Source organism: Bidens hawaiensis, unplaced genomic scaffold (genome assembly GCF_021521415.1).
Source record: "Bidens hawaiensis isolate Kalapana, Puna unplaced genomic scaffold, B.hawaiensis_p1.1 tig00029045_1, whole genome shotgun sequence".
NCBI classification, from domain to species: domain Eukaryota; kingdom Viridiplantae; phylum Streptophyta; class Magnoliopsida; order Asterales; family Asteraceae; genus Bidens; species Bidens hawaiensis.
The window spans coordinates 96,287-120,639 of record NW_027494789.1 but is presented as its reverse complement, the minus strand read 5'-3'; the positions used below and the strand labels follow the sequence as shown (position 1 = coordinate 120,639).

At 38.9% G+C, this 24,353-nt stretch overlaps 2 protein-coding genes across 2 annotated transcripts; one reads left to right on the top strand and one right to left on the bottom strand.

Moving 5' to 3' along the window:
• Nucleotides 1-671: 671 nt before the first annotated feature.
• Nucleotides 672-3,996, bottom strand: LOC143578166 (uncharacterized). Its single transcript, XM_077061828.1, has 3 exons — nt 3,850-3,996; nt 2,251-2,381; nt 672-1,582 (listed from the first exon to the last, which is right to left on the bottom strand). The coding sequence occupies exons 1-3, from the start codon at nt 3,994-3,996 to the stop codon at nt 799-801; spliced, it is 1,062 nt and encodes a 353-aa protein (XP_076917943.1). The 3' UTR covers nt 672-798.
• Nucleotides 3,997-19,512: 15,516 nt separating this feature from the next.
• Nucleotides 19,513-23,587, top strand: LOC143578155 (protein PAT1 homolog 1-like). The gene is made up of 5 exons (XM_077061820.1): nt 19,513-19,642; nt 20,462-20,610; nt 21,168-21,224; nt 21,355-21,430; nt 21,523-23,587. The coding sequence occupies exons 1-5, from the start codon at nt 19,600-19,602 to the stop codon at nt 23,481-23,483; spliced, it is 2,286 nt and encodes a 761-aa protein (XP_076917935.1). The 5' UTR covers nt 19,513-19,599; the 3' UTR covers nt 23,484-23,587.
• Nucleotides 23,588-24,353: the final 766 nt, after the last annotated feature.

The window sequence follows — 24,353 nt, the reverse complement described above, 5'->3', positions numbered from 1 at the left end:
TAAGTCTAATCACTCTTAAAGTAGTTAATTAGGATTAGTCCATATGTGTAGGCCTTATGTCATGTCTTATGTCATGCATTTTGTTTTATGATGTTAGTTAGCTTTTCCTTGCCTATAAAAAGAAGGCTCTCCCTAACTTGTAATACGTTCCTTAAAGAAATAAAACTTCCTTCTTATACATATTCTCTCTAGTTTTCTTTAGAGTTCTCTCTTGAGTCAGTCCCACGGTCCCACCCCTCTCTTTTAACGAACATATATGATACGTACAATCAAAAAACCACAATAATCGATGGAATAGTGTGTTTGCTCTCATCAACATGAGCTGTTATGTGAGACGGGGATGAAAGACTACACGTTTTATGGCATTCTTAGAGCTCGTTTTGGCCAAGAAGGGAAAAGCCGAGTGAACGCTTGCTTATATGGCCACGCTTTCAGACCCGCCATTCTGGGTGCTCCATGCTCATATAAAAACCACTTAAGAAATGACAAACTCCAAAATCAGCAAAACAACTTCAAACTTGGAATAAATGAGACTTCGTATTACAACTTCAATAAAGAATATTATGTTCATAAATTTAACACTTTGATTTCAAATTAACTCAACAAAAATAAATAAAAACATATACACACCATACATCATTCTTCCCTGCATTCCCCCCAATAATACACAATCCTAAACATCTAATATTCGATTTTTCTATCTAAATGTATACTCAAAACTCCCCCAAAAAATATATATAATTTCTTTCTTTTTCCCTTTTCCCGCCAATTCATATTATATAAAAACAATTTAATTCACTAGTCCATAGCCGCTTTACTCTTCCGACCGCTCATTGGCTTTGGCAAACCATCGAACATCGGTCGTGTAATGGCGGCTGTAGACAATGCTTGTAGGTCAACGGTCAAATTTAGCATGGAAGTTGGCCAAATTGATGACGTGGAAGTACCGTTAGTATTATTATTACCAGTCAATGATTCTTGAAAGCTTGGTGAACTTGAAGACTTTTTCACCCCACTAAAAGCGTCGGTAATCACTGAATCACCTAGTTTTAACGGCGGCATATTTTGTGGTCCGTCAGCGTCACTGGTGGTTCGACTAGCAGCTTTCGGTCTCAGAGCTAAACCCTTCCCGGCGGCAGGTGAAAATGCAGTGGCAGTGTTGGTGGTGATGGTTGTGTCGGGTTTGAGCATTGTTTGCAGGGTGTGATTTTGGAGGTCGATTTCTGATTTCCGCCTTCTTGTTAATATATCGTACCATGAATCCGAATCGGATTTTTTACCGTTTGTGGCAGGTGTGGTTTCATTGTCCGTGGAACCCGTTTCTGATAACTCGCATGCTAAGCTTTTACATTTTCGGTGAAGACCATGTGCCGGGTTGGAAGGCTCAGATTGTTTTGGCCCGTTCTCAAATCTTTCGTTAATACCGTTTTGATTTGTCGGTTTAAGACCGTGATAATCTCGTAAAGCTTCCATTGATGGTGAAACGGTTCGTGGGGAAGAAGAAGATAGTTTTAAAGATTTGATTGAGTCAAGTAAGTCAGAGTGTCTATGGTTCGGTGGCGTCGTGCTGAGCCTTCTTGGCCTGCAAGAAAATTATCAAGTTAGTGACTTGGTTCATATTACTTGCCATCTCAATATGGAGCCATTTATTTATGAATGGGTCGATTTGGGTATGTTTTATGTCTTAACTCTTAAGGAGTTAAGGGTCAAAGTGTCAAACGGACAAAAAGAAAAATAACTAGAAAGGATATGGTCAAACGGGTCAAAAGTCACCCAAAGTGTATTTCTATTTTAATTCCAGAATTTAGATTCTTACTGAAATAAAATCAACCCATCTCATCCCCTGTTTTAATAACTACAAATAACTGTCTATTATATAATATAAAAAATGTTTATCAGGTGCAATTTGATTAGCTAACATAAAAGTATGCATCTTTTATTAGACACACGTGTGCGTTGAAAATAATCTGTGAGCACAACAAAAGTTATGAAATATTTACATTATGATACGATATGGTTTACGACTAACAATATACTAAATGAGATTCTGAGATGTAGAAGTAAAAACTCCTACGATAAAACGGTGAAACTGTGCATTAAGTACTAAGTAGTGAATAACAAATTAATGGCACACTCTCTTGACTATATTTTAATATGTTATAATGTATAAAATGCATAAAATCAAGACAAGGTTCATTAGATTCAAACACAACAAATTCATAGACAGGATGTGATGTTGAGAAATTCTACACGTGTGTTTCATGTCCATTTGACATGATGGGAGAAGGTGGATGTCGTCCTGGTAGTGGTATATGAAGTGTCTTGCGGGAAAACATTTGTAGATCCGTTGTCAGACCATTCATCCTTTTCACATCAGCCACCTGTCATAGCATGCAATGTTAAATAAAAAGAAAATAAAATAATTAAAACTAGCATGTGTGCATCTAAATGTAGACATAAATATCTATAAAATTACCATATGTCCTGCCTTCATTCAATAATATTCTTTTAGCGTCATTTAAACAGATAAATAAATAATCCCTATGAGTTCACTAAATCAAATGATTTACTTTTTCAATGGTTGATTTGTTGGGATTCCAAAAAAAGATTTGATAATTACACTTCCATAAGAAGTATGACAAAACGCATAATGTTGGTTGTAAATAAGTACTTCTTCAATTGGCTAGCGTCCTCAAATCAGTTTACATCACCAACTAACTTTACAATTTGTCGCAGTCCCAATAGTAGTTAAGAGCCAAATCTGAATAAGTTAAATGCTCCTAACATATCATTTGTCACGTGATTTTGGAGATTGATTTCTTTTGTCTAGAATAAATTTTGAAGAGCCAGCTTGTTAGTTGCATTATGGAAAATGGAATGATTAGAATTGCTTACTTAAACATTGACACATTGTATGCTTATAAAACAGAAGAAAATAATCAGCTAAGGTAGACAATTTCCACCAAAAATAACAAATTGGAAATAAACAGTGTGAAACTGCTTTTTGAACACATGCCATTTCACCCAAGAAAATGGGATAAAGAAGCACTTTTCTTCATCAGAACACTCAAAAAGTGGTTTATCTGCTTGTAAAAGGGAGGATAATATCATTTTTTTTTTGTCAAAAGGAGATAATATCATATTTACCTTACCAAAAAAATCATAAAATCAAATATAGCCATTTCTTATCGTTAACATAACTACCGCTCTCTTAGAACATAGGTTATGAAAGAATGAAGTGTAACAAGATAAAGAGCATAAATTGTATTTAACAGAATTGGTGAATACGATATTAATTCTTTTTGGATGGACATTTTCAGAGGTATACATAATATCGCCACTATAACAAATGCATTAGCATACAAACTAGCAACTAATTTTCTTAATCTGTAAAACAACAGTAATATTCTTAAAAACCATCTCTTCATTCACAGCCCTATAATATAAAGGCGGGCTACCTTTTCATATCAAGAAAAGACACATTATAACTATCGCAAAATTGGCATGATAATCAATCAAAATGTGGTTCCTTATCATTTATTCTTCATAATGCAACTTAATTCAGCAACCATAGCAAGCTAAATACCTAAACACATGATAATATAACACAATTTCTAAAATTTCTGTTCTACTTTCTCAACAACTATCTTCCTACCGACACATGTTCATTGTTTTCCGAGCATGTACACTCGAAAAAAGGAATGTACCTAACTTCTATAAATAACATTAAACATTTCAAACACCACAAATTCATTATAACAAGTTCAAAAAGTAAAAAACCAAACGACAAACAAATTCATAACAACATTGAATTTCTAATAAATAAATAAACAAATAAAGTTAATTTACCTCAACGCCATACTTAATGGCAACACCAGCTAACGTATCGAATTTGGTCACCGCATGCTCAATATACCCCAAACCGACACTCGAATATGAAGCTTTGTTGTCAGAATAACCGGAAAACACCTTCGACGGTGACGGAGATGATTCCATCAACAGACAAACAAACAAATCACGATCTAACCGTTGATTCCAATAATTATCATCGCAATCTCGCCGGTGATCATCATCATCATCATCGGTCCAGAAATTGAATTGGATAACCAAACCCTAACCCTAACGGTAACGGTAACGGAAACAACCGGCGTGCATTGATCGGCAGATCTGGTGGATCTAGTGGCGTATGTATGTATTGACGAATACGCGTACGGAATGAAACGTGTATTGACAAAAAGTAATGTAACGAGAGGTAGGGGTGGATATATGCTTTGCCTTTGATTTAATACAGGCTTATACGAATCGTATAAGTTGTAGGGTTAGGTCATTCTCGGTTAGAAGTGTCCGTTTTCATTTATTTGCATCGTATAGCCCCTATATGAGTCGTATAGGGCTATACGACTCGTATAGAGTCTGTTTGACTCGTATAGTATTTTTTTTAATTACAAAATGTTAAAAATAACTTTCGGGTTGTTTACAAAATAGAATCACGTAATTTAAAAGTAAATATTTTGCTATATACATAAAAACATACGTACAACATGAGCGCTTTGGGTAACGACTTCTTATATGTGGTCATGCATTCCATTTTGGTTGATACACATGTGAGTTATCTAAGCTTTTGAAATATAACTGCCATAAAAATAATTACGTTTGGAGCAAGAAAAACTGATACCTGGCCTGTACGGGTCGTATACCATCTATACGGCTCGTATAGACCATAAAATAATTATAAATATCTGGCCAAAATACAGCTGACATGCTGTCTATATGAGTCGTATAGACCCTATACGGCTCGTATAGGGTCTATACAAACAAGAATATCTATACGACTCGTATATGGTCCATACTGCTCGTATAGACTGCAAAAAGCTGCCACACTGTCACCTCCGTACGCTTGTTAATAAGTTAGGCCTATACGACTCGTATAGGCCCTATACGAGCCGTATTGCCTTATTCACACACCATGGGGTTGGTGTTTATATATAACAACCCTTTAATATAACACATGTTTGATATATATATATATATATATATATATATATGTTGTTCTAGTTTTAACTAGTGTTGGTTCTCGAACATTGAGGCGGTAAGTCGACACGATTTCGATCAGTTTTGATTACGTGTATTATGGTATCGGAACTCAAACTTAGGTAAAATCCGAACGTTGTCAATCCCGGGTGTTGATGGGGTGAGTCTGCGCAATTTCGGTCGATCTAGGTTATGTTTGTTACGGTACATACGCTAAAACAAATAAAAAAACAAAAATAATACAAAAAGAAATTTGGCATTCGATTGGTTTTTGGTACGCTCGTTAATGTACCAAACTAAAACGAAATGCGGTGAGTTTATAGAAATTCGATCGGTTAAACCAAATTTGTGACATCTGCCCCGATCCGACCCGACCCAGGTACCCGTTTCTCTGACCCGATCTCTCTTTTATTATTTAATATTTATACTTGTATTTTATTTTTAATAATAATATGTATTTTCCTTCCCGCCTTTCGTTTCCTTCCCGCTGTCCCGTCCCTCTCCTTCTCTCTTTCCGCCTTCTTTTCCCTCTTGTCGCCGTCCCGCCCTTAAGCCTTGCTTCCCTCTTTCTTCTAACTCTTTGCTTGTCCTTTGTTCCTTCCCGCCTAAGGATGTCTGCGCAGCTCCACACGCCAGACCCCTTACAAGGAATCCTGCGTGAAGACCATCTGTTCCTGCGTTACGCGAGACGAACGCTTCCCGCGACGCGCTAAGGATTTGTAGTTCCCTCAACGCGCGAAGAATTATAGTTCTTCCCGCGGCGCGCTAGGAATCTTAGTTCCTCCCGCGGCGCGCTAAGAAATGTGGTTCTTCCCGCAGTGCGCATGGAAATATAGTTCTTTCCGCGACGCGTTAAGGTTGTTTTTGTCTACCTTCGCGTTCGCGCTCTCTTGACCTTCTGTGTTTGCCTTCGCGCCTTAGCCTTCTCGCGCTGTACCCTTTGAGTTTTCTTGTGTTGAATCTAGCCGTTGCTTTTGTGTTGTCTTATCTTTTGAGCTGTTGACCTAATCTGCTTTATGTCTGAATAGTTACTTTCGGCGCTGCATGCGTACCAACCCCATTGGTTGGTAGATAAAGTGACTGACATTATCTTTTGAGATCTGCTTTTGCCAAGCTTTATCCAGTACCTTTATCTGAACTGCCCATGCCTTTTTACTGTTCGCTGACAGCTTTATCTTGCCCCCTGCAGCTGCCATATCTTTTGATATCTTTTGCTTTTGGAATCTTTTGCTTTTTGAGATCTTTTCCCCTTTTCTAGGATTGTGTTCCCTAGGGTTTCTCTATAAATAATAGCATTATTTTTCCTAACACATCACACACAAACACTTAATCTCTCCTGTTCTCTTGCTCCTTGCTCTCTGCCGTCTTCCTCTCTGCCTCCGTCGTCCTTCCTGTTCTTCCTGCTTTTCCGGTAATATATATTATAATTTACTTATTAATGATGCTAACTTATAATCAAGACTTAAAACAAATCATTAAAACAATAATCTTATTTATAGGTTAACTTGTGCTTGTTTAAAGTTGGTTCTTGCTTTATCTATCACCGCATCGTTTATCATGTGAGTTATCTCGTATCTAATCCCTTTTTATTTTAAATGCTTTGGGATGTTCATGTGTTCATACAAAACTTGAGTCTTAAACTTGTTTATGAACTTTAGTCGCGCAGTATCCCATGTGTTGAGGACGTTTACTTGGCTGTTTATTTGTATGTGTATCATTAACCGCTTTGTTCGGCCTATTCCGCAGTTCCGTTGGTACCATTAGTTGAACACGGGAGACCTATCGTTTACGGTTTTCTTTGTTTACACTTGCACAGATGTTTTCTCGTTTTTATGCTCAATTGGGAGCATGGATTGAACTATGATCTATGAACTATCTTAGGCTTGATCACAATCTGATTACACCCTTGTTAAACTCTAGACATACACGTGTTGCGCGCAGATTTACTATGATTATCTATGATTATCTATTAAACTTGATTTCTCACCAACACGCAAGTGTTTGACGTTTATTTTAACACATGTTCAGGTTTGCAGTAGCTGTTTTGGAGCTTGTGGACACGTAGGACGTTTTTACTTTTGGACCTAGAATTAAAATGTATCAAGACAAGTTAATGTTGTTTGAATGTTATAATTTATAATATATTGATTTATGTTTGATTTATGTTCTTTATTTTTCCCGCTGCGCGTGCGCGATAAAATGTGTATTAATAAATATTGACACCAATAGTGTCGCGAGTAATGAAGCAATATGTGGCGCCCCGATGTATAATCCGCCTTTGGTCGGGGTGTTACAGATTGGTATCAGAGCTCGTTGACTTTAGGATAGGTGGTTAGACGTAACGGCCTAGAATACCTAAGAGTCCCTTCTCGCGCATGAGAGAAATCTCATGTTTGCGCGCTTATTGTTAATTACTCGTTATTTATGATTATGCTCGCGCTTGCGCAGTATATGATTTTATTCCGCGATATTTCGACTTTTGTTGAATTTCGATTTTTATTGATTTTACTTACATATTCGTTTGTTGGGGTTGAAAATCCGAAAAGTCATGGTGATACATGAATAGTTGATTTTCAATTTCCATTTACGATTATGTTCTGAGGTTGGAGACTTGAAAAGTCATGGTGATACATGAATTGTCAACCTCCAATACTCATTTTCTTGTATATTTTATATTGAAGATTGGAAAGTCATGGTGATACATGAATCGTCAATCTCCAATACCCGTTTACTAGCTATTTTAAATTGAGAACTCGGAAAGTCACGGTGATACGTGAATTGTCGGTTCTTGATTCGAATTTGTTACCTTTATTAAGTCTGCATTTAGGATCATTTATTTTACTTTAACTCTTGATAGTATCTAACTCCGTGAAACCAAGCTTTATAAGATTAAAACTTTGCGCTAAAACCAAGATATTAACTAAAATTAAAATTTTTATAGAATGCCTCCGCTATCTCGCCGATTTCAGAGAAGAGAAGCCTCGCGCATGCGTAGACAGCAACGTTCCCAGGAAATGGCCGCCGCAATAGCCCAAGCTTTGAGCCAAAACAATGCTAATACCTCCAGTTATAACATTAAGTCCTTTAATGCGGGTAACCCTCCGAAGTTCACAGGTCTTGAAGGAGCCACCGTGATGCTCCAATGGCTTGAGAAGATTGAAAACACTTTCCTCCATACCCAATGCCCCTCAGAAAGACGAACCCTATATGCTTCCAGTGTCCTGGAATCCAGAGCGCTTACATGGTGGAATGGAGTAGCTCATGCGCGTGGCGCAGAGGCTGCTTCTAGCATGACATGGGAGGAATTCAAGGAAATTCTTACGCGAGAATTCTGCCCTCCCAACGAAGTTAAGCGCCTGGAGGAAGAATTTTGGAACTTGAAGCAGTACAGCGGTGAAGCGCGCGAGTACGCGACGCGCTTCCATGAACTAAGCCTGCTTGTCCCTCACCTTGTTACCCCTTCCCGCCGAGCCATCGAGAAATTCCTTGGGGGTCTCCCCATGGAAATTCAAGATTCTGTATGGGCCAGAAACCCAGTTACCCTCTCTGACGCCATCGAATTGGCCGCTGTGCTCAGCGACAACCATGTCAGAGCAGGAACCCTGTTCCTGCGGGGAACTGAGAAGACCAAACCCACCAAGACTGTCCCTGAACCAACAGAAACCAAACCAGAACCCTCAAACCATAACCAGAAACGTAGGCGCAGACAAGCCTATGCGCTTACCAACCCGCCCATTGTCCAGCAACCCGCTTACCAGCCTCTAGCATACGCCCCTCAACCTCTGTCAGCCTACCCAACACCTCCTATAGGCCACAACTATGCCTTAACCAATCCAGCACTTCCTGCCCCGCCAACTAAGAAACCTTACACAGGAAACCAACCCTTTTGCCCAACCTGTAGACTTCATCACCCACCTCAAGTCCCGTGTCGACAATGTAACCGATGTGGCCGCGTAGGTCACTCCGTTGAGTACTGTAGAACCCCTCCCTCCAATCCGATTGCGCCAACACCACCAGCCTACCCGCAGAACCCACAGCCAACTTACCAAAACCCACGACCCAGATCGTGCTTTAACTGCGGTGATCCAAGTCATTTCCGGAACGCGTGCCCAAGGCTACAAGTTCAGATTACTCAAGCGAATCCGGTGAACCAAATTTCGAACCAAGTGACGCGTGGCCGAGCTTTTAACATAACCGCGCACCAAGCGCAAGCGAATAACGACGTAGTTAATGGTACATTTTTGCTTAACGGATTTTATGCATCTATGCTTTTTGATACTGGCGCCGATCGAAGTTTTATCTCTCGCGCCTTCGAGCAGAAGCTTGCGCGACCGCGCGATGACTTAAAAGAAGATTTTTCAGTTGAATTGGCTAATGGCGAAACTGTTTTAATAAACTCGGTAATTAAAGATTGCACGCTTAACCTTAACGAAAATGATTTTCTAATCGACCTCATCCCCATGCCTCTTGGAAGCTTTGATGTTATTATTGGTATGGACTGGCTCTCGAAGAATCGCGCCGAAGTTATTTGCGCCAAGAAGTTGATTCGCATTCCTCGAGAAAATAGTGATCTTCATATCTACGGCGAAAAACCCTCCAGTGGTCTTAAACTTATGTCTTGCGCCGAAGCCCAAAGACTCATGCGGAAGAAGTGTATTGCATTTCTAGCCCATGTGGTTAAACCCGATGAAGGAAAGAAGCTTCGCGATATCCCTGTTGTGCGTGATTTTCCTGAAGTTTTTCCTGATGATCTTCCTGGTATCCCTCCCGCTCGTGAAGTCGAGTTCCGTATTGATCTTGTCCCTGGTGCTTCCCCCGTGGCTAAATCTCCTTATCGTCTTGCACCCGCTGAGATGCAAGAATTGGCCAGCCAACTTCAAGAGTTGACTGCTAAAGGATTCATTCGCCCTAGCTCTTCGCCCTGGGGTGCTCCGGTGTTGTTCGTTAAAAAGAAAGATGGATCGTTTCGCATGTGTATTGATTACCGCGAGTTGAACAAACTCACCATTAAAAACCGGTATCCCTTACCGCGTATTGACGACCTCTTTGATCAACTCCAAGGTGCCTCCTGTTTCTCGAAGATCGATCTCCGTTCTGGTTATCATCAGTTGCGTATCCGCGATGAAGATGTTCCGAAGACTGCTTTTCGTACTCGTTATGGCCATTTTGAATTCTTGGTCATGTCCTTCGGTCTAACCAACGCACCCGCCGTTTTCATGGATCTTATGAATCGGGTGTGTAGGCCTTTCTTGGATAAATTCGTGATCGTGTTTATCGATGATGTTCTGGTGTATTCTAAGACCAAGACCGAGCATGAGCAACATCTCCGATTGGTATTGCAAAAGCTTAGAGCCGAGCAACTCTATGCTAAGCTTTCCAAGTGTGAATTTTGGTCCGATGAAGTACAGTTTCTTGGTCATGTTGTAAACAAGATGGGTATTCATGTCGACCCATCCAAGATTGAAGCAATCAAGAACTGGATTACGCCATCCTCTCCTTCTGAGATCCGTTCCTTTCTGGGCTTAGCTGGTTATTACCGGCGTTTCATTTCGAACTTCTCAAAGATCGCTTTGCCTTTAACAGCTCTGACGCACAAAGGTAAACCGTATATTTGGGGCTCGAAGCAAGAAGAAGCCTTTCTAACGCTCAAGCGTTTGTTGTGTGAAGCTCCTGTTCTTGCGCTACCTGAGGGTAATGATGATTTTATCGTGTATTGCGATGCATCCAACCAAGGTCTCGGTTGTGTTCTTATGCAACGAGGCAAGGTTATCGCTTACGCATCAAGGCAACTTAAGGTTCATGAAAAGAATTATACAACTCACGACCTCGAACTTGGTGCAGTTGTTTTTGCCTTGAAGATCTGGAGACACTACCTTTATGGTACTAAGTGTATCCTCTACACTGACCATAAAAGCCTTCAGCATATCTTTGATCAAAAGGAACTTAACATGAGGCAACGCCGATGGAACGAACTCATCAGCGATTACGATTGTGAGATCCGGTATCATCCTGGTAAGGCTAATGTGGTAGCCGATGCGCTCAGCCGAAAACCCTGCCATCTTAACTGTATTTTGCCGCGCACGCAGCTTCACTTCGCGCCGATTCAAAGCAACCTTGAATCGCGTATTCGTGACGCGCAGCGCGCATCCATCAGTAATGGTAACCTTCGCGCCGAGTTAGCGTGTGGCGCGGAAGCACTCTTTGTCCCTAATCTGAGTGGAATTCTCTGCTATCTCAATCGCATCTGGATCCCTTGTGATGAGAATCTTCGCGCTGATATCCTGAGTGAAGCGCACAAATCTCGATATTCTGTTCATCCTGGCGCTGATAAGATGTACAAGGATTTGCGCATTACTTATTGGTGGCCTGGCATGAAAAAGGATATTGCTGTGTTCGTAGCTAAGTGCCTGACTTGTTCTAAAGTTAAAGCTGAACACCAACGCCCATCTGGTTTGCTCGAACAACCAGAAATTCCTACGTGGAAATGGGAAGGTATAGCGATGGACTTTATTACCAAGTTACCTTTGACAGCAAGCAAACATGATAGCATCTGGGTAATAGTGGATCGATTGACTAAATCTGCTCACTTTCTGCCCATTCGTGAAAACTACCGTGTTGAGCATCTCGCGCAGCTTTATGTCAAGGAAATCGTCTGCCGCCATGGTACTCCTTTGAGCATCATATCCGATCGCGATGGCCGTTTTATATCTCGCTTTTGGAAATCTCTCCAATCTGCGCTAGGAACTCGCTTGGACATGAGTACTGCATATCATCCTCAGACTGACGGACAGTCTGAGCGAACTATTCAAACTCTTGAGGATATGCTCCGATCTTGTGTTCTTGATTTTGGAGGTAATTGGGATTCACACCTGCCTTTGATCGAGTTCTCTTATAATAACAGCTATCATTCCAGTATCGGTATGGCCCCATTTGAAGCACTTTACGGTCGTAAGTGCCGCTCCCCGATTTGTTGGAGCGAAGTGGGTGAAACTCAAATCACAGGACCCGAACTTGTTCAAGAGACAACCGATAAAATCGCCAAGATCCGTGATCATCTGCTGACTGCCAGAAGCCGACAGAAGAGTTACGCAGATCGTAGGCGAAAGCCTCTCGAATTTCAAGTTGGTGATCTTGTTCTCCTCAAAGTGTCGCCCTGGAAAGGTGTTGTCCGCTTTGGGAAGAAGGGTAAGCTTGCTCCTCGTTATGTTGGTCCATTCAAGATTCTCGCGCGTGTGGGAAAAGTTGCCTACAGACTTGACCTGCCGCTCGCGCTCAGTAATGTGCATCCAACGTTCCATGTTTCCAATCTCAAGAAGTGTCTAGCTGACGAGAACCTTCACATTCCACTTGATGAAGTTCAAGTTGATGAATCCATGCATTTCATTGAGAAGCCTGTTGAGATTATGGATCGCGAGGTTAAGCAAACCAAGCGCAGTCGTATCCCTATCGTGAAAGTTCGCTGGGAGTCCAAGCGCGGAGCCGAGTTTACATGGGAAAGGGAAGATCAAATGAAGATCAAGTACCCGCACCTGTTCTCTGCGCAACCTACTTCGAGATAAATTTCGGGACGAAATTTCTTAAAGTAGGGGAGACTGTGACTTCTGCCCCGATCCGACCCGACCCAGGTACCCGTTTCTCTGACCCGATCTCTCTTTTATTATTTAATATTTATACTTGTATTTTATTTTTAATAATAATATGTATTTTCCTTCCCGCCTTTCGTTTCCTTCCCGCTGTCCCGTCCCTCTCCTTCTCTCTTTCCGCCTTCTTTTCCCTCTTGTCGCCGTCCCGCCCTTAAGCCTTGCTTCCCTCTTTCTTCTAACTCTTTGCTTGTCCTTTGTTCCTTCCCGCCTAAGGATGTCTGCGCAGCTCCACACGCCAGACCCCTTACAAGGAATCCTGCGTGAAGACCATCTGTTCCTGCGTTACGCGAGACGAACGCTTCCCGCGACGCGCTAAGGATTTGTAGTTCCCTCAACGCGCGAAGAATTATAGTTCTTCCCGCGGCGCGCTAGGAATCTTAGTTCCTCCCGCGGCGCGCTAAGAAATGTGGTTCTTCCCGCAGTGCGCATGGAAATATAGTTCTTTCCGCGACGCGTTAAGGTTGTTTTTGTCTACCTTCGCGTTCGCGCTCTCTTGACCTTCTGTGTTTGCCTTCGCGCCTTAGCCTTCTCGCGCTGTACCCTTTGAGTTTTCTTGTGTTGAATCTAGCCGTTGCTTTTGTGTTGTCTTATCTTTTGAGCTGTTGACCTAATCTGCTTTATGTCTGAATAGTTACTTTCGGCGCTGCATGCGTACCAACCCCATTGGTTGGTAGATAAAGTGACTGACATTATCTTTTGAGATCTGCTTTTGCCAAGCTTTATCCAGTACCTTTATCTGAACTGCCCATGCCTTTTTACTGTTCGCTGACAGCTTTATCTTGCCCCCTGCAGCTGCCATATCTTTTGATATCTTTTGCTTTTGGAATCTTTTGCTTTTTGAGATCTTTTCCCCTTTTCTAGGATTGTGTTCCCTAGGGTTTCTCTATAAATAATAGCATTATTTTTCCTAACACATCACACACAAACACTTAATCTCTCCTGTTCTCTTGCTCCTTGCTCTCTGCCGTCTTCCTCTCTGCCTCCGTCGTCCTTCCTGTTCTTCCTGCTTTTCCGGTAATATATATTATAATTTACTTATTAATGATGCTAACTTATAATCAAGACTTAAAACAAATCATTAAAACAATAATCTTATTTATAGGTTAACTTGTGCTTGTTTAAAGTTGGTTCTTGCTTTATCTATCACCGCATCGTTTATCATGTGAGTTATCTCGTATCTAATCCCTTTTTATTTTAAATGCTTTGGGATGTTCATGTGTTCATACAAAACTTGAGTCTTAAACTTGTTTATGAACTTTAGTCGTGCAGTATCCCATGTGTTGAGGACGTTTACTTGGCTGTTTATTTGTATGTGTATCATTAACCGCTTTGTTCGGCCTATTCCGCAGTTCCGTTGGTACCATTAGTTGAACACGGGAGACCTATCGTTTACGGTTTTCTTTGTTTACACTTGCACAGATGTTTTCTCGTTTTTATGCTCAATTGGGAGCATGGATTGAACTATGATCTATGAACTATCTTAGGCTTGATCACAATCTGATTACACCCTTGTTAAACTCTAGACATACACGTGTTGCGCGCAGATTTACTATGATTATCTATGATTATCTATTAAACTTGATTTCTCACCAACACGCAAGTGTTTGACGTTTATTTTAACACATGTTCAGGTTTGCAGTAGCTGTTTTGGAGCTTGTGGACACGTAGGACGTTTTTACTTTTGGACCTAGAATTAAAATGTATCAAGACAAGTTAATGTTGTTTGAATGTTATAATTTATAATATATTGATTTATGTTTGATTTATGTTCTTTATTTTTCCCGCTGCGCGTGCGCGATAAAATGTGTATTAATAAATATTGACACCAATAGTGTCGCGAGTAATGAAGCAATATGTGGCGCCCCGATGTATAATCCGCCTTTGGTCGGGGTGTTACAAAATTGGCATTTGATCGATTTACATTATGTTTGTTACGGTGTCAGAACTAAAAAAAAGTGTCGTCACCACTAAGGTGTCGCCAGGTGGCCCAGTCAGACACTTGCAGCACCAAAATTATCTTTTATAATAATAATAATAATAATAATAATAATAATACTTTTGGGTATATAATAAGTAACTTTAAAGTGAAAAAAGAAAATTTGTCCTATCTATACTATATATAAAACATGAGTAAGAGACCATTTAATTTTTAAGGAGGTACCAAACTTGTTTTAAGTACAAATCATAATGCATAAGATTAAGATATTTTAGGGACACTTTTGTCTTTTAGCAAAATTATGTACGGTTAACTTTAATTTATTCAAAAATAATTAAAAGTTTGGTCATTTAACTTTAATCACATTTTGTTAATTTATAAAATAATTACATGTATACCCCTTATTTTAAACCAACTACCCCTACGGCATTTAAACGTTTATAACTTTTTTCACATGTTAATATTTTATAAAAAAAATATATACTTTAAAAACGAGTATTTTATTCTCTTTAAATTGATTATTTTATTCTCTTTAAATTGAATATAGTATTGCTTCTTATGAGGTTTAAGTCTGGGGCTGATGGTTTTCTCGCTTATGATAAATTTTCTTATGTGAGTGAAATGAAAAAGGTCGAATGGGTTAGGGGCTCATTGGTCATTCAGTGTTCGGAAAAATAAAACTAATTAGGGAATAACTGATGCTATTGGAAGGGAAAAAGTATCCTTTAAAAAAGTTTATTTCCTGGAAACTTAAATGGCCCAAACAATTCACGTGATCATAATGAATTTTTGCGAGTATAATAATAACACCATACGAATTATGTGTGAAGGGGACCAAAACCTATATTTTCACATTTCAATGAATTCCAAATTACATTTTTTGTCCTTTAGGCAAAGGATAAAATTTTGAAAAGCAATTCATAGCCCTATTTATTTTCAGACGTTTTATGATGTGTATGATAGAGAAATTTTATTACGAATATGAGTGCAAATTTTAAGAAAACACACCTCGAGCCATTTAATTTACATAATCGTTTTATATATATATATATGTGATCATCTATTTGTTTTGTCTTTGTTACACACAAGACATATACATTTAACTACGGTCAACGCATGTAGCTCTTCATATTATTATCAAACGCAAAAAAAAAACATCTAATTTATTTTTTTTCAACAGCTAAACTTTAATATAAACATTAAAAATAACCACCAACTAATAAAAAGCTAAACGGGCAAAAAAACAAAAAAGCAAACAACTAGACAAGCATTAATGGGCTTGAAACCACGATACATGGTGTCTTGTTGAAACGCCAAATCACCCACCAAGCTGCCATAACAATGGCATGTAACCAGGGGCGGACCCACATAGGTCCGATCGGGGTCCCGGGACACCGATGTTTTTTAAAAATTACTTAGAGACGGTATATTAAATTTTGTAAGGACCCCATAAAAATTAATACTTGGAACCCATACTATTAAGATTGAACTGGTACAGTGGAAAGTCCCTTGTTTTACTTGTGAGAGGTTGTAGGTTCAAGCCCCATCATACTCCTTTTTTGTTGTTTTTTTAATATCCTAGTCTTAGTTATTCAGTTAGGGTATTTGTGCTTTTTGTTAGTTTCTCTCATATAGTCATTATCACCATGCAACATATAATGTTAACATGGATTTTGCATATTCTTTTATTATTTACCTTGTGTATGTATATTATAATTAATCATTTATTTGTGTTAGAGTTATTTTTTCATGTTTTGGTCAATTATGTAAGACCATATATATAGATTACGTTCATGTTTTTCGGGTATGAATTAAAACTGTATGTTTCATCTAGTTTGTAATTTAGATTCTTTCTACTTACTCGTTTCCAATGACACCATAGTTCCGTGTTTTATTATGTTCCTCGCCTCGACCCGACCCGAATAACGACCGACCCAAAAAATTTTATAAACCGAAAAAATTGGGACCCCATTGACAAAAAATCCTGGGTCCGCCACTGCATGTAACATTCTTAATACTAGATAATGTCGTCTATAAATCAAAGAAATAATATATTTAGAGCTTTTTGTTGTCCAAAGCACCAAGTCCACCCATCACAATCTCACACGAACCAAACAAATGCTCCATTGTCTCCACCTCTTACGTACAAAAATGACATAAAAGAGAAGGGACATCAATATCTATTAACAGGACTTAGTCTTGTTGGAATACGGTCAGCCAAAATCTTCGAAGCCAAAATATTAACCTTTCTAGCCATGAATTTGTTCCATCTCATGGAAACACGGCCACAAGGAAAGATAATGTTGTTTATGTACTTTCTCACCTTGTTCACTGCAAACGTCTCTTCTATCTTCAAATCTCAGATCCACTTATTCGAATTATCTGAACAACTGAACTTCTTATAACAAAAAGAATAAATCTAGAAGTTGTAAAGTTTGGGCACCACCTATGAGAGACCGACGCCAATTCCACTTCCACTTGTTGCTACTTTGTTAATCTTTTACCACACACTCCTTTGCTTTGCAATCCTCATCTACTTATCTACCTATACTATTAAAAGAAGACCAATCTTCCACATGTCATTCAACTAGAGCAGCTGACTAATACTATTACCATTTATAGAATTCACCTAATTAATTAATTATAATCAAAATACACCACATATTCATAAAAACACACGCGCCCGTTTTGGTTTTTTATAAGCCGATTTGTTTTCATGTAGATATGTTGACCCTTTAATATCTTCTATTTCAAATCTCCATTCTCTCTCGTCGTTTTTTCTCCCATTTATTCTTCTGATTAGGATTGTAATGGCTCCAACCACTTCACTCTAGACATAACTTTCTTTGTAATCTTTTACATGTAATTTTATTATACAACCCGTGTTACACGAATCGCTAATGTAGTATTATATAACGGAGGAAATCGTTCTTTATCCCGCACCTAACAATCATTCCAAAGATAGAATTTTCCTCGTGTTTTTCCCATAAAACATAAAAAAGAATCATTCCTTTGTTCTTTAGGTTGACAATAAATTTTACGAATCTTTGTCAATCTTCGTGACTGGAGTCGCCCCAACCCATCTATAACGTCCACCTTTCTCCCATGAATTGCCTTTATAATCCTAGCCCATTACAATTTCATGAATAACATTTTTCACTTGCAACACTAAAAGTAAAGAGTTAAAGACATATAATACATCCCAACCGAGCAAGCGTAATGAGTACAGATCGAGCGCCGATAAATTACATATATAATCTCCGCTATTCACGGAACAAAACATCATGCTTTTGATCTTTTAACTAACAAACTTTATATGTCCATTAGATGTACGTGAATGACTAATTTAACTTCCCTTTCCGCATAGACTCCCTTTTACATACACGAGCACCATCAATTCTATAAATCACAAGAAAATCTCACTTTTTCACTCTACAATCCAATTTATCTCATCCAGCGAAAGACATCATCATCATCATCGTACTCAGTATATCCCACCAATAGCAAAGCTATGATAGGGTCTGAGGAGGGGAAGATGTAGACAGCCTTACCTCTACCCCGTAGGAATAGAGAGGCTGCATCCGGTGAGACCCCTGGGTCGATAATAGTTTTGCATCAAGCCTTAGACATAAGGCACATAACACTCAGTCATCGGCACACCAACCGATTAGTGCATGTACCATTGTCTTTCGTCTATCAACGCCATCACATGATGCCTGATTAACCTTTCGCCGCTTTTAACGTTATTTTCACGAGATTAGTAAAATAACGTCAAAATTAGTGCAATTTCACTTTTGCCCCCCCGAGGGTTCACACATATATACATTATATGCACGCACCGCAAGCAGGCGTTAACCAGCGAAAGACACCGTTACACACAAAACAATCCATTTCAATTGAAATAATGAATAAGTTATTTACGTGGAAAATAAATGGATTGAAAAACAACAATTATTATACATATTAATTAAAAACTTTGGTGTCACTGAGTCCTAATTGGGTTACTTGGCGACACCTTATTGGTCCTGACATTTTGTTTTATTTTTTGTTTTTTAATTTTTTTGTTTTAGTTTCGGTACTGTAAGGAACAAAACGGAAGCCGACCGAGCGTCAATTTTGTGTTTTTTTGTTTGTTTTAATTTTGGTATGGTAACGAACATGACGGAAATCAATCGAGAAACCGACCAAATTCGTGTCGAGTTACTGCCTTAATAAAGAGGACCCACAACGCTTGGGTTTTATCACATTCCAGGTTTACCGCCCAAATAAACGTCAAATATTTTATTTTTTTATATGTTAATTTGGCAAATTTATCTTTTTGGTTTAACGCTCAGGTTTTACCAATGGTGTCTATACCATATCAAGTGTAACTGATAATATCCAAATTTGCGTCGACTCACCGTTGTAACGCTTGGGTTTTATCAACAACCGGGCTTCAACACTAAGGTTTTACCAACTGCCCCGGCACAATACGCCGGATGAAACACTAGTTTATCTATAAAATATGTATTTCTTTTTATCTCCAAATCAGTCTTACGGTTCGGGTTGAAGCCGATTAAAATCGTAGGCTCGGAACCGGTTTGAAATATTCTACGTTAAAACCTGTTAACCGAAAAACTAATAAAAACCCAATCAGAAACCGATTATAGCCTGGTCAAGAAATCGGTTTCGACAACTTCTAAACACACCCGTGTTGGCCGGTGCTGATATTGTCATTATTTAAACGTTTATAAGAATAAGAATCATATCTTTTAGGACACATTGTTGTTAGTTGTTTGGTTAGGTTACGAAATGATTGCGTACTGACCGTAAGTACCAAATCCATCCAATTCCACCTTCATCTTCATCTTCATCTTCATCTTCATCTTCATCTTCATCTTCATACGCTAACTCAGCTTCCACCCGTCCGTACGATCTCCGATCAGTCAATTTTGCAAAAAACGGCATCGTTTTACCTCTCGAAACCCTAACTTTTTTGGCCGTTTGATCATGGAGAGATCTGATAGCCAGGAGTTGAGTAGCATCAATCAAGGTTTGTTATCAGCTCAGCTTATGCTATTGTTGTTGTTTGATCGCCTTCGTGTTTAGGATTTGATTTGGTCTGAATGATGAATTTGTGCTTATTGATCGAATTAGTTGTGATGTTGTTATCTAGGGTTTGATTTTGATATGATTCTGTTTGAACGATGAATCTGTGTTAATTGATGAATTTGTGGTGGTTATCTAATTAATTGTGAGTTTTTAGTGTGTTAATTGATTGAATTAATTGCAAGTTAGTAGTTTGATATTGTTTTCTAGGGTTTGATTTGGATATGATTATGTTTGAGTGATGAATTTGTGCTTATTGACCGAGCTAATTGTAAATTAATAGTGTGATATTGTTATCTAGGGTTTAGTTTTGGTATGATTCTGTTTGAATGATGAATTTGCGTTAATTGATTGTAAATTGATAGTGTGATATTGTTATCTAGGGTTTGAATTGGATATGATTGTGGATTTGTGGTTGAATGATGAATTTGTGTTTATTGATCAAACTAACTGTGGATTAATAGCTATTTCAGCTTCTTATTGAGCGTAGCAGTGTAATATTGTTATCTAGAGTTTGATTGGGATATGATTCTGTTTGCATGATGAATTTGTGTTAATGGATTGAATTAGTTGTGAATTGATAGTGTAATGTTGTTATATAGGCTTTGAATTGGATATGAGTCTGTTTGAATGATGAATTTGTGTTAATTGATTGAGTTTATTGTAAATTGATAGTGTGATATTGTTATCTAGGGTTTGCTTCAATCTGTTTTGTTGTTTTCATGAATTTGCTTTCTTATAGTTTTTGTAAATTGTTTGGCAGATGATAGACTGTTTGATGCTTCACAATATGCTTTCTTTGGCCAACCGGCTATCGACATGGCTGACTTTGGGTGTTTAGAAGAAGATGGTGGTGATAATCCTACAACTGGAATTGCTGACGACGAATACCATTTGTTTGATCGCGAAGAGGTAATGCTTTAGTTTCCTAGAAATCTAATGATTATTGTTCATGATTGCTTATCGTGATAAGATTATTTACAAGTAATTTTGTAATTTGTAAACGTGTTATTTGAATTAAGTTACAATACTTGGTTTTTATTCTCAAAAGAGTCGCCGTACTTGAATTAAGTTAGAATTACTTGATTTGTTTGTGAATACAGATTGAATTTGAATTTGAGTTTTAAATTGCAGATGAGCAGAATGCATATTTGAAATTAATGATGGATAAATGTGCAATAACTTAATTGCACTCCAGTTTGCTAATAAGTGCAATATTGATTGTTCACAAATGAAACTTTGAATATGATGCATTCTGCGTGAAGGATATGAATAATTAAAAATTGGGGTCAAATAGATTAGAAGCCAAAAACAAATTCTAATTATTATATACAAATATTAAAAACAATTACTTTTATGGGTAAGCAGGTAACCAAAAAAAAAGATTTGCACTTGATGGCTCGTTAATGCAGTTCTTAAACTTGCGTTGCTGATATAACTTATTTATCTATATGTATTGTTTTTCACAGGATCCGGGTGTAGGATCCCTATCCGATTTAGACGATCTGTCAACTACATTTTCAAAGGTTAGTACAGTAACTTTTAGTTCTTTTTTTTTAATTATTATTTACACTACAAGTTCAATGCAACACTCTTATTGCGTGAGGGTTTGTATGCTTAACTAATTGAATGATATAATAATGTTTTATTTTATAGTTAAACAGATCAGTTAGCGGACCAAGACATCCTGGAGTTATTGGTGATCGAGGGTCAGGATCTATTTCAAGAGGAAGTGAGTACACATCTGACCATTATTTTCTCACATCTCATTATAGATTTTAAGAAATACTTGTTGCTATTAAGGTTCATATATTATGTTTTTAGGTTCATCTGCATCTGACTGGGTACAAGATAGAGACTTACCCGAGTGGTTAGATCAACACATATCCGACACAGAAAGCAGCCAGGTCAGCAGAAGATGGTCTTCACAATCACAATCATATCTTCTAGATTCGAAACCTTTATACCGTACATCATCATACCCTCACGAAAAACACCAACTTTTCACTGAACCCGTACTTGCACCGAGCTCATCATTACCTTCATTTTCTCCCGGTAACAATCAGCATTCACATCTAACCCGTCCATCTGGCATCAGTCGTCCCAACACACCCTTTTCAAACCCAAATCTTTCACCTCTAGGTGGGTCCCATCATTTGTCTCATTACAGTGGAAACCGTACCCAATTGCTCCATCTGGGCCTAGCCCAGTTCACTCAAGCCCAAAACCATTGGGCTAACCCTAACCACATGTTGCTTCAAAACGGGTTATTATCACCACAACATTTTATCCCGCCGCATTCTTTACGGTTCAGCCCGTTTGCACTCCAACCACCTTACTTATACGACAATATCCCGTCTCACTCATTGCATTTAAACAAATATGTATCCCCTGATACACGCGAACAGAGAACAAAACAAAAGAGTAAACGCGGGTCACGGGTTTCTCGACAGGGTTCGGATGGCAGCAGTCAGAAGAATGATAATAATAATAATAATAATAATAATAATAATGTATGCCGGGTGCAATTCAGATCAAAATATATGACATCTGAAGAAATTGAAAGCATTTTAAACATGCAACATGCTTCTACGCATAGTAACGATCCGTACATTAATGATTACTATCATCAGGCTTGTCTTGCCAAGAATTCTTCCAGAGCCCGTTTCCACCTGGCCCAAATCAAAGATTCACAACGGGCACGTAACGGGTCAGATTCACAGGCTCAGATAAGTGTCAATTCATACGGAAGGGTTTCGTTCTCGTTAATTCGTCGGCTACAGCCGCTTCTTGAAGTGGGCTTGTTATCCGGTTTGGGTGATAACGGATCAGGGTCTGACCTGAAATCGTTGGAACAAGATCCGTTGCTTGCAGCTAGAATCATGATTGAAGATGGGTTTTCTGTGCTTGCTGATGTGGACGACATTGACCGTTTTTTGAAGTCAACTCAGCCACAAGATGGCGGTGTTCAGGCAAGACAGAGGCGGAAGATTCTTCTAGAAGGTTTAGCGGCGGCTCTTCAACTTGTGGACCCGCTTGGTGTAACAAACACGTCTTCCGGGCTGGGCCCGAAAGATGATATTGTGTTCTTACGGGTCGTATCGCTTCCCAAAGGACGGAAACTTATTTCCAAATATCTTCAACTTCTGTCACCGAACGGTGACCTGGCCCGAATTGTATGCATGACCGTTTTCCGTCATTTGAGGTTTTTATTCGGTGGACTTCTGTCAGAACCCGAAGCATCTGAAGCCGTCACGTTATTAGTGAAGATAGTGAAAACGTGTGTAACCGCCATGGATCTTAACTCGTTAAGTGCTTGTTTAGCTGCTGTTGTTTGTTCACGAGAGCAACCGCCACTTCGCCCGATTGGCAGTCCAGCTGGCGATGGAGCATCAATTGTTCTAAAATCGGTTCTAGAAAGAGCTACTCAGCTGTTAACGAGTGCTGGCCCGGGTTTGCAAAACACAAACCCAACACTTTGGCAGGCTTCATTCGATGCGTTTTTTGGGCTTTTGACGAAGTACTGTTTAAGTAAATATGACAGCTTAGTGCAATCGATGTATGTACAGGCAGCACCAAGCAGTGAGATAGTGTGGTCGGAAGCTGCAAAGGCGATAAGTAGAGAGATGCCGGTTGAGCTTCTTAGGGCTAGTTTGCCTCATACAGATGATAGTCAAAGGAAGATGTTGGTTGACTTTAGTCAACGGTCAATGCACGTCGGTGGGTTCAGTGGTGGTCATAAAGGTGACGGTGGTCAGGTTGCTCCTGAATCAGTGAGTGTGTGAGTGAATAAAGGTTTGTTGGACATCCTCATCTGCCAATTGAAGGTGGTTTTATAAGGCCTGTGGTGGCTGATGTTTGTTTGTTTATGGATGGTTTATAAAAACATTAGGTCATAAGTGGAACCGGAACTTGTTTTTCATATGGTTCGGGTAGTTTGTTTGTACAGGTTCTGCAAGTTTGAATGAATTTTAACTTTATACTGTTGTTTTTGTATATAGAATCCCTGTCAAATAAGTAATAATCATTCGGTGTCAAGTGACTTTAGGACTCTAGATCAAGCTTTTTTCATGATTAAAGTTGAGATGATACACATCATGGATTAAAAGGTTAAAAGTGACTGAAGGGGTAAAAACGTGAAGCCTTTATTGGTGATTTTATTTTATTAAATCGAGTTAAAATCGAAATTTTTGTTATGTACTTCGTTATTTGAGAAAAATTATACCATAAAATCGAACATGTTTATATTTTAATGAGTATTTTTAGTTAATATTCAATTTAAAATTGTTTGCCTCAAAAAAATTATAATAAAGTGACATGTAAGCGGTTAACAAGCTGTGTCACAGCCTCTTTATAATTCAATTATTGAATCTTTTTATTTTAAAATAAAAAAAGGCGTTGCTGATGTTAAAATGACACGTAGAGATGATCAAATAAACCGGTTCTGGAACCGGAACCGGTGGAACCGAACCGGACCCGAACCGGTTCCTACCCGTTTTTTGTAGGAACCGGACCCTATCTGATTCAACCCGATGATCCGTGACCGGTTCTTGCATTTCTGAATGGGGGCGGGTAGGAACCGGAACCTAACCGGAACCGGTTCTGGAACCGGAACCGGTTCCTAACCGTTTTTTTTGGCCGTTTTTTGACCGTTG

What these genes read in the sequence shown, in the direction of transcription:
- LOC143578155 (XM_077061820.1), top strand. Translation starts at nt 19,600, where the DNA reads ATGGAGAGATCTGATAGCCAGGAGTTGAGTAGCATCAATCAAG. An exon ending in ATTTGTTTGATCGCGAAGAG is followed by an intron (nt 20,611 to 21,167) that starts GTAATGCTTTAG and finishes TGTTTTTCACAG; the next exon opens with GATCCGGGTGTAGGATCCCT. An exon ending in AGGATCTATTTCAAGAGGAA is followed by an intron (nt 21,431 to 21,522) that starts GTGAGTACACAT and finishes TTATGTTTTTAG; the next exon opens with GTTCATCTGCATCTGACTGG.
- LOC143578166 (XM_077061828.1), bottom strand. Translation starts at nt 3,996, where the DNA reads ATGGAATCATCTCCGTCACCGTCGAAGGTGTTTTCCGGTTATTCTGAC. An exon ending in CCATTAAGTATGGCGTTGAG is followed by an intron (nt 2,382 to 3,849) that starts GTAAATTAACTT and finishes ATGCTATGACAG; the next exon opens with GTGGCTGATGTGAAAAGGAT. An exon ending in AATGGACATGAAACACACGT is followed by an intron (nt 1,583 to 2,250) that starts GTAGAATTTCTC and finishes ATTTTCTTGCAG; the next exon opens with GCCAAGAAGGCTCAGCACGA.